General features: G+C 35.2%; 1 protein-coding gene across 1 annotated transcript; it reads right to left on the bottom strand.

Annotated features, from left to right (window-relative positions):
- Positions 1 to 221: 221 nt before the first annotated feature.
- On the bottom strand, positions 222 to 2,157 carry LOTGIDRAFT_152510 (hypothetical protein; the record flags this gene model as incomplete). The annotated part of the gene is made up of 4 exons (XM_009045942.1): positions 222 to 624; positions 934 to 1,051; positions 1,223 to 1,334; positions 2,077 to 2,157. The coding sequence occupies 4 exons, from the start codon at positions 2,155 to 2,157 to the stop codon at positions 222 to 224; spliced, it is 714 nt and encodes a 237-aa protein (XP_009044190.1).
- Positions 2,158 to 10,268: the final 8,111 nt, after the last annotated feature.

Raw genomic sequence — 10,268 nt, 5'->3', positions numbered from 1 at the left:
CAGTAGCCGCTACCATTGTTTCGCCAAAATAATGTTTTAGATTTCGTAAGATTTTTGTTTTGCGGTTCGGATAGTTAGTATTTGGTTTATTTATGGTAAACTATTCACATAGACAGTTCTTTGATATGTTTTGTATTTTCGCTTAAGCAGCTCGCCGAACTAAAGAAAGTATAAGAGGATACAGTTTGTAGCCTCTTAGCTAAGCTATATATATAATGGTCCTACAATGGATCATGCACCAACCAAGAATAAATTCCTGGATGTTCTTGGAATCCAAGACCTTTATGAAGATTACGAGATACTGTATTGTTAGAATAAATATAAACGTGAACTTGGCGGCCATTTTCTAGTAATTTCTTGGCAAGGCTTGATACTATGACCTTACTGTAACCTTGACCCCTGAATTCTTCAAATACGTGCAAAAAACCAATTGTTCCGTAATTGCTTTCTAACATGTATCCCACGAGTTGTTGCCCTTGATTATACAAAGCAACTGATGAAAAGCTGTCTATTAATGCTGTTATGTATTCCAAGACTCCGTCGTCCGCAAAATTCCAATTTGTCACCACCATGTCGACGTCAGCCTTGGTCAATGGTTTCAGGGAAAATCCTTCAGGTATCGATCTGAAACAGATACATTCTAGTGTTATATTATATTTCCATATGAGTAAAAATAACTGTTCATGCTACCGAATCGCAAAATTTATCAGGCTATTGTAGGGCATCACAAAAGTGAAACTATTGGTATCAATAAATACTTCTCACTTCATTTGTAGTTTTCAGAAAAATAGTTCATTCAAGTCTTATGCATCGCACTAGTACCCTATTTAAGATGGATGCCAAAGCCAAAGAGAACTTGTTTTTGATAGTCGCTTTAATAATTGAATGGCAGGGGAATGAGGCTACATTATTCAAAGCAATTATTTTACTAACAGCGTTTTCAACGTCTCTGAAGTCACAGACCAAATATTTACATCATCTGACATGGTTAATTTTCCGCCATTTTTCTCCGATACTTCTGTCTTTACATCATGCAATCTTTTATTGATGGCTGAAATTGAAAATTAAGTTGCTTATAAACGCCTAATCAACCTTAATACTTAGAATAGGCAGTAACTAGTGCTTGTTCTGCAGAAAAATGGCGACTAATAGGATCGAAGGAGAAGAAGGCAATACGTAACGCTAGACTGAACTCATTCTCCGGGATTGAAGTGTGACGCACCTGCAAATCTACAGCAGGATTTCCAATTGATAACGCCCGGGGTTTGTAACATCTTTTTTAATTGTTCCTTATTCTTCGTCACTATCGCATGGTGAGTCTCTAAAAATTCTAACTGAAAATATGTAAACAAGAAATAATGTTTTACGTTCTTTTTTTACTGTTCTAAGACCGTTACACATACAGTTATCTAAATAATTATCAAAAAAAGGGAAAAAAAGACGACAGCATATTTAGCTGTAGGCCCAATTACTTGGGTGAAGCCTGCTGTTATTCATATTCAGTTATGACAAGTACAAAAGATTTAAATAAATTCAATATCTCACTCTATTATCAGTCGTGTCTGGTTTCCAAATCACAGTGGTAAACTCAGGCCAGGAATCAACTATACAAATATATCCATGCACATTCTTCCACTTTCCCTCGATAGCGCACCGTATTTCACCGCTTAGCTGCCAAAAAACGTTAATAGAAATAAATAAAAGAAAATTTGTGTTGGAAGGATTTTGGCGATGGTGGACAAGAGTCATGGAGGGGTACGGCTTTATGTATAACTGATGGGATTAGTCGTCGCAGGTTGGGGATAGGCATTACTATTGGAGCTGGGAGCTGACACCGGGTCGACTCTTGGAAGAACTCGCACAGGCATCAGAATTGTTCGTACCTTGAGGAGGATTTGAACCCACGACACCTTAGAATCGCTTAGCAGTCGACAATCCAACTCGCTTCCGACTGACTTATTTATAATTTATGGCGTATGCATTGTATATTTTGTCCCGCCCGCCACAGTAACCTAACCATGATATTATCACCAATAAACGTCTAATGGGACATAACTCATGTTTGAACTTTCCTACCTTTTGACTATCAGGGAAGAAATCATCTAGTTTCTTCAATAATTCCCTATACCATTCAAACTTGACTATCACTGTTTCCATGATATTTCCTCTTGTCCTTCTGCAGATTGTCTTATGCACGAAATTTCCCCACACTTACAATGACCTAGCTGTGCTCTCAACTTACTTTGACTGTCGGCAGATTATCACTGTTACCTTGACCTATTTTATTCTTCATTTAATCATACTCTTAAAGTTAAAAGATCTAATAGAACATTCTCAATGACTGTGTTCACAATAAAGAGGTTATTACTCCAAGTGGTGGTGAATTGGTATATATCGTTGTCCTATACAGCTTTGCTTTTCCAACCTATGATACTAATAAGCCACGGGGACACCTTTGGGAGATAAACCGGTCACTTACTTATGCATTTAATGCTATTGGTTCACCAATTATACATTTTATTATCAGTTTGAAGTCATATCCTACGAAGTTTTTGTGTTTAATGTCTTTGTTGGCAAATACTCGCAGTCCTTAGTCCCTCTTTAGTCAGATTCAGCTTTACGGAAACTGCCGAAGACTGTTGAATACTTCTGGTTCCTAAATTTGTATCATGTATATTTTGCGTTCATCTCGCTTTATATGTCATTTAGCCGTGGGTGCATTTGAGCAAGAGGGTTGAGGAAATCGAATTCAATTGAATACTTTATTTTAACGAGATTGTGAATATATTCAGGCCAATATCAAGTACCGTCTCAAAAGCAGCAACCTGTAACATTTCAGACGCTCATTTTTTCCGCAATATTTTGGAAGGTAGCCCGAAGTTATGCTACGCCTCTGGCCTCTCTAATTAAAACTTTATATTCTGACTAATTGAACACTGGATATACTAATCTTGATAAGATTGTTCTGATGATATATTGTGAGGTGAGTGGTGACAGATTTCTGGTTAATTAAAAACTTCATCAATAAAATAAACTATTACATCCTACAATATATAGGCTATAAAGTTATATGGATGAATATATCAAGTGATATGGTTTCCTAAATATTTGTTATACCATCTGATAAGCTTAATTACAGCGTTCCACATCACAAACAAAATCCGACGCCTCGTTGGGCAGTACCAAAGAGGTAATAATAATAATAATAATAATTCTGTACTGAATACTAATTATATAGCATCTGGATACTCATTATCCACAAATGATGACACTATCAGTTTGTTACGGTAGCTCACATGCGACATATTTTTCTTTTTATTATTAAAAAAAACCTGTTTTTTCTTCAAATGTTTCGATTTGATTACATAGTTATCCACCAGCCATCAATTGTATAGCATAACAATCAACATACCCGATCGCTTTTGAGAAATTATCTCAACCGAATAAACGTTGAACTTCAGGTTCAAGCAAGCGTTTGACACACTGAACCACAGCGATTAAAGTAATGTTGTTTGTTGTAAGACCTTGACCCAGTAAATTGTCATCGCTAATGGTTCTATCATTAACTGGTGTCATATAAATGCATAGAAATCAAATTAAACATTAGTTGATGAATAAAAATTAATGGAAAACATGTAGTATTGATCAAACCACAATATAGTTCGAAATTTCTGTCTCTTCCAATTACCACTATATCATTAATCCGAAAAAGGAAAGCAATAAAGCTATCCGAATGGAAAGCGAAAAATCAAATAAACTATCATCTTGGAATGTTTGTAATTGTAAAAATTATTTATCTGTGCTGGAGATAGGCGGTTAGTTTTAGATTCCTCATTTACAATAAGATAGACGGGGACAGTTTTCTGAAAGAAGAGAATGTCGTACTAAGAAATAATGTCATGAGAATGGTATTAATCGTCATCATCTAAAGTAAATGTATGATTCTTGGTGAGTCCCTCTTTCTGTGGATTTTATAGTCTACTTATCATAGAGAATAAGGTTCAGAATCACTTTTTCTATAAAAAATAATATCGGATAGCACAATAATGAAAGATACTATGAGAATGGAATAATGTAATGAAAATGGCATTAACCTGTATTGACACATCACTCTATAGTCTGATATTATAAGTACCGAATAAAACAATGGTTTAATGGTAGATAACAATAGATATATATCTTTATACTCCAAGTTGATTTCCAATGATCCATGTTATTCATCTGTAAGCTGTCAGTAATTGTATCTCATAAAATTTAAAATTGACGAAACAAATGAATAAAATATAATTACGTGCAAATGCTGAAATATGATTGTTTTAACGGGTTTCGTATCCTCGTAGGGGGGAAATCTGGCAAATAACACCTGTCAACAGTAGCCTGCTGGCGCCCTTGTATCAGAATTTGCTTACGCTACTTGATCGTGATCCAACTCGCTACCGACTTAACTAATGGCTTATGTAAAGATTTTATTATGCCTTGTCGAATCCTATATTTGTAAATACATCTAATGAAAGGCGCTAAGAGGATTTGTGCTGTTTGAACAAATTAATTGTGTCATGCGTGTTATTCCAAATTACAGATTATAGTCTGAAATGTCATTTATTGTTTTTGCTCAAATTTGTTTACGTTAGTAGAACGGATTGAAAATCTACCGATCTATCTGTTGGTGTAAACAGAATGTCCATAAATTTTGATTCCTGATGGTAGCATGAAAGATTCATGTCCATGATTCATGAACAACACTAACAGCATCGTCGTTAAAAACCACACCGCTTTATATAAATTCCTTCGTATCAGGGGGTGGTGAAGTATTAGGGAATAAAAATTGTTTCATGTTTGTGTTTATACTTACAAAACAAACTATGAGCAGACTTATCTTGATTGGCCGGTTTGAAAGTCATGTGACATCATATATTTTCATCAGTGTCTTTTTCAAGTTTAACCTAGTACAATGAAATATGACTGAAATCTGTGAAACAGGTTGTTAAAGAAACGCACAGTAATAGTGTTAACCGTAATAGGAAATGCGATACGAAAAGTATACCGCACTAACCAACCTTGGAAAAAGCCAGTGTATCGCATTAAATAACCAGAGAGTAATTATATGAAAATAAGCTTGACATTTAAGAATATTGAAAACAACTTTAATCTTGTTTAAATGTTAATAATATCACATAATGTCAGTGACGTCGCAGTTCTCCCGGAACTTGTGGTAGGCCGACAACTTAATGGGGGACAACTTTCTGGGATGGAATTACAAACGCGGGACTCCCATAGGCGCAGTCCTACCAATGAGATTTGCATGGGAAAATTTAGAAAAATAAAATTGATTTGGTGCATGCTGACTAAAAACAAATGACCCCTTTCCTGTACCCCTACATGTTAGTCGTAATACACGGCGAAATAGGCGAACAAAATTAAACTAATCGAAATTTGAAGATTCTTATGTCCTACCTATTTTTCCAGACTGGATGAAGAATGACCAGGTCATTTATGCTGCATGGGGTTTAAAAATTTCGTTTATTTTTCTCTGTTTTTTTCACAGTCCTTTTTCTGCTTTCTTCGTTCGATGTTATCTGTATGGCAGTGACAATGTCGCTCATTTTCTTGTTGGTTTGGCATTATATGTTTGTATGCTATCTGGTCAATCGGCAATCCTCGGCAGTTTCCGTAAGGCAGAGTTACCAAAACGCTCTACCAAGAAAGTCCCACTAACTTTACGAAATCTGTCGAGAATTGCCGAATGTTGGAGTTATAAAATGGGGTATAAAATGTCGAGTGGAAACAATAGAAAAATATGTCTAGTAATAACATGTTATGTCAAAACCTCTCGTGAATTCAGCATTGATTTTATCTCTAAACGACAATTTATAAGAATGTCATGTTGTTTGTACTTGTTTTATTGGCATATTGCAGAAACTAGAGTCATGCTTAACACAATTATTGTTTTACCGCATTAAATTACACTTATTGCATGACACCTGATCCGGAAATCTCTTTTAACAAAGACAGTTGCTTTGAAATCACGATTTTTTCATGATTTTAACTAGAATTCAATAGCCTATTTAGCGCTATTTTGCATTTTCAGAATTGAAATTCTTGCGTATGATTTTGCAGGCTCATGTGGGAGCATAGGTTTCAGACCGGACGATGAAAAGTTAAAACGTACCTCTGGCGCTTTTCAAAATAGCGCTGTCGAATGGGAGTAAGTGGTTATTTCTTGCTGATCAGAAAGACAACATGGTGATTAGATGATGCAGACTAACAGTTTTTATCTGATATCATTCGACATAGATTGAGTATTTTGCTCTTAAAGATAATCGATATATTGCCAAGATTTTGAATAAGATCGAAGCAAATGATTTACAACCATTTTATGACCCCTGTTTCATGAGTTCTTTATTTTGTGAACGCTCATGTCCAAATTAATAGTCAGGTATTGGAATTTAATCTTAGTTTGAAACCGATTATTCTGATAAGGATTTTATACCCAAATACGTTTGAAGATCAAAACCCATGATTAAAAGTTTCAAAAGGAAGAGTACATCGTGACATTCAATTGCAAAGAATTGAAAGGTTTGAGAAGGTTTGGAGAATTAAATATAGACAATGGATGAGTTGAAAGGAGAAGTTATTGTCTAGTCTGTCATGTTTGACAAGCATAGAAACCAAAATCTGTAAAGTTTTAGTGGTGGAGCGGAAAAACTTTCTTAAGATGCGAAACAAGAAACCCGAACAAAGATATTGATGAGGGGTGGGGGAGGGTAAGGGGGAGGTGGAGTTGTATGCTGTGGGTAGTAGCAGATGTATAGAAAAGGCCCTTTGAAACGCGTTTTCCTACTATGGAATATAAAGATATAGAAGACGACGGTATTTCCATGTTCCATGCAACGGAAGTACAACGTTTATCACATCTAACTGTTATATAAGTCAAACACACCTGCCTTTCCATCAAGTTTTTTTGAATTAGGTAATGTTCTATTAATGTATCATTATTATTCTGATTCTGCAATGATATCAATTTCCTGATATTTATCTTTGACAAATGGAAATCTAGCCGACGTATGGTATAGAGACGTATACCTTATCAGGACCAAAAATACAAACAAAACACATTTTCTTATCGGAAGACATAAGTCCGCGTTGCATGACTAAGTATCTCTAATAGCCGGAGAGTATCGTCTAAATTCAGAAACTGGTCATAAATGGTTTTATTTTTTTGAAGAACCAAAAGTTCAAATTCTCAAAGAAAAAAGTGGAGGTGTTCAAAAGTTGTTTATCAACCAGAAGTGACAAATGCAATTGCAGACTGGCACCAGTAGTCCCAAGTGACAGTATAGTCCGAGTCGAGAGCTACACAAGCCATAGTACTTCTATTTCTGCCATTGAATAATATAATTATAGTGTATCAAAAGTGGGTTATCAACCAGATGTGGAAATAACGTAATTGAAATTGGCTGAAATCTAATTAGAAGGTGAGCTAAAAACAGTCTAGCTTGGTCTAGTGAGGTTCATTATACGATCTTTTATACCGCTGTTCTCTTTTCTCAACCCTCAGTCTCCAGTCTAATCATGTTGATAGATTCTACTGAATACAAAATATCATCATGCCGAGATCATTTAATACATTCTTTCAGTAAACATCAGCCGTAATCTTGACCTGGACGCCGGCAAGATGGCAGAATTCTAAGTTTTAAGTTTTCAAGAGGCCAGTCAGGTGTTGGATGGTAGGTCTTCCCTGAGGGGGTACTAGTGTGGCACCAAAGTATTCGATGATGACCCAATATTAACAAGGACTGAGTCTGCGGAATTTTGCTGAACTTTTGCTATCATGGACACCATCAATGACAGAAAACTGATATGTCATCACTGCATCAACAGGCATTAAAAATATCGTGTCACAGATAATAAAGAATCCGACTGAATTGGCAAGTTCACAAGTTTTTTCTTAAAGACACTTTTATGTTCCAACAATGTCCATTATATTTTCATGTTTTATTCAGACAGTTCTTTGTCAGGTGGTAATTAATTATTTAATGAACGGTTTGTACTAACTATCTGATAAGTCAAAGAAATAATATACAAATTCAAAAAAATCAACTCAGCATGATTATATTATTAAAGAGATTGTAAAGAGGTTTTCTAAATTAACTGTTAGCTTGGTAACCAGATGATTTACAGTTTGCACGTAATCACAAATGCCATCACAAACACCTGCAGAAATGAAACAATTTCGTGTCACACATAATAAAAAAACCGACTGAATTGGCCAGTAAATAAGCCTTCACATTTAGCCACTTTAAAGTTTTCCCAGCTACTCATTATAGTTTCATGTTTTTACTCAGGCCGTTCGGGTGGTAATTACATATTTAATGAACGGTTTGTAATATCTGAATGACAAGTTATAAGACAAGCCAAAGCGAAAAAAATCAATTCAGAATAGTAATTATTATTTGGGTATCCTATATATTTAAATTCCGTTCCTGAATAGATCATATAATGTATAAGGGAAGAGTAAAAGGTGCAGATAAGGTAAATATAGAGAAAAACAAGATAAGCACAGATAAGGTAAAGGTAAAGAGAGACAAGACTTTCGCAGATGAGGTTAGGATAACGAAACACAGAATAATAAGATAAGATAAGCTAAGATGAGGTAGAGGTAAAGAGAGACAAGATAAGCTAACATGAGGTAGAGGTAAAGAGAGACAAGATACGCTAAGATGAGGTAGAGGTAAAGAGAGACAAGATAAGCTAAGGTGAGGCAGAGGTAAAGAGAGACAAGATAAGCTAACATGAGGTAGAGGTAAAGAGAGACAAGATAAGCTAAGATGAGGTAGAGGTAAAGAGAGACAAGATACGCTAAGATGAGGTAGAGGTAAAGAGAGACAAGATAAGCTAAGGTGAGGCAGAGGTAAAGAGAGACAAGATAAGCTAAGATGAGGTAGAGGTAAAGAGAGACAAGATAAGCTAAGGTGAGGTAGAGGTAAAGAAAGACAAGATAAGCTAAGATGAGGTAGAGTTAAAGAGAGACAAGATAAGCTAAGATGAGGTAGAGTTAAAGAGAGACAAGATAAGCTAAGATGAGGTAGAGGTAAAGAAAGACAAGATAAGCTAAGATGAGGTAGAGTTAAAGAAAGACAAATATAAGCTAAGATGAGGTAGAGGTAAAGAAAGACAAGATAAGCTAAGATGAGGTAGACAAAGGTAAGACGAGGGAAAGAAAGAAAAAGACAAGATAAGCTAGTTAAGATAAGAAAACAGATCAGCTAAAGAAAGACAAGATAAGCTTGAATGAGTTAAAGATAAAAACTGAATAGATAAGCTAAAATGGGGAAAACTTAAAGTAACACAACTCGTCTCAATACACCCTCACACAAGTTAAGCTAGCTACGATAAGCAAGATAAGATAGGTGAAGATAAAGAGACAAGATAAGCTAAGATGAGGTAAAGATGGAGAAAGACAAGATAAGCTAAGATGAGGTTAATATAGAGAAAGACAAGATAAGCTAAGATGAGGTTGATATAGAGAAAGGCAGGATAAGCTAAGATGAGGTAAAGATGAAAAAAAAAACAAGATAAGCTAAGATGAGGTAAAGATGGAGAAAGACAAGATAAGCTAAGATGAGGTTAATATAGAGAAAGGCAGGATAAGCTAAGATGAGGTTAATACAGAGAAAGGCAGGATAAGCTAAGATGAGGTAAAGATGGAGAAAGACAAGATAAGCTAAGATGAGGTTAAAGAGAGAAAGGCAGGATAAGCTTAGATGAGGTTAATATAGAGAAAGGCAGGATTAGCTAAGATGAGGTTAATATAGAGAAAGGCAGGATAAGCTAAGATGAGGTTAATATAGAGAAAGGCAGGATAAGCTAAGATGAGGTTAATATAGAGAAAGGCAGGATAAGCTAAGATGAGGTTAAGATTAAGTAAAGATAAAGAAAGACAAGATAATAAGGAAAGAAAAAAAACAAGATAAGCTAGCTAAGATAGGCAAGGTCAGATAAACTAGAATAAAGAAAATGGGATGAATTATTTGGTAAGATTAAAACAAGAAAAGATACGATAAGCTAAGATGAGGGAAAAGGGGAAAGAAAAGGCAAAGCTAGACAATAAAACGTGAGAATGTTTAGAATTTTTTGTTCTCGCTATTGTTGATTGTCTGACGATGCTGTCAGTGTCTTCTGAATAATTGAGTATTTTAAATACTATTTTCCGCATGTATGGCTTTATTACAATCACGAAAATACAGAGCAATATGACCTATATTCTG

This window comes from Lottia gigantea (assembly GCF_000327385.1).
Source record: "Lottia gigantea unplaced genomic scaffold LOTGIsca_1, whole genome shotgun sequence".
Taxonomy (NCBI): domain Eukaryota; kingdom Metazoa; phylum Mollusca; class Gastropoda; family Lottiidae; genus Lottia; species Lottia gigantea.
Note: the sequence above shows the minus strand (reverse complement) of the source record. Positions and strands in the feature narration are given on the sequence as shown.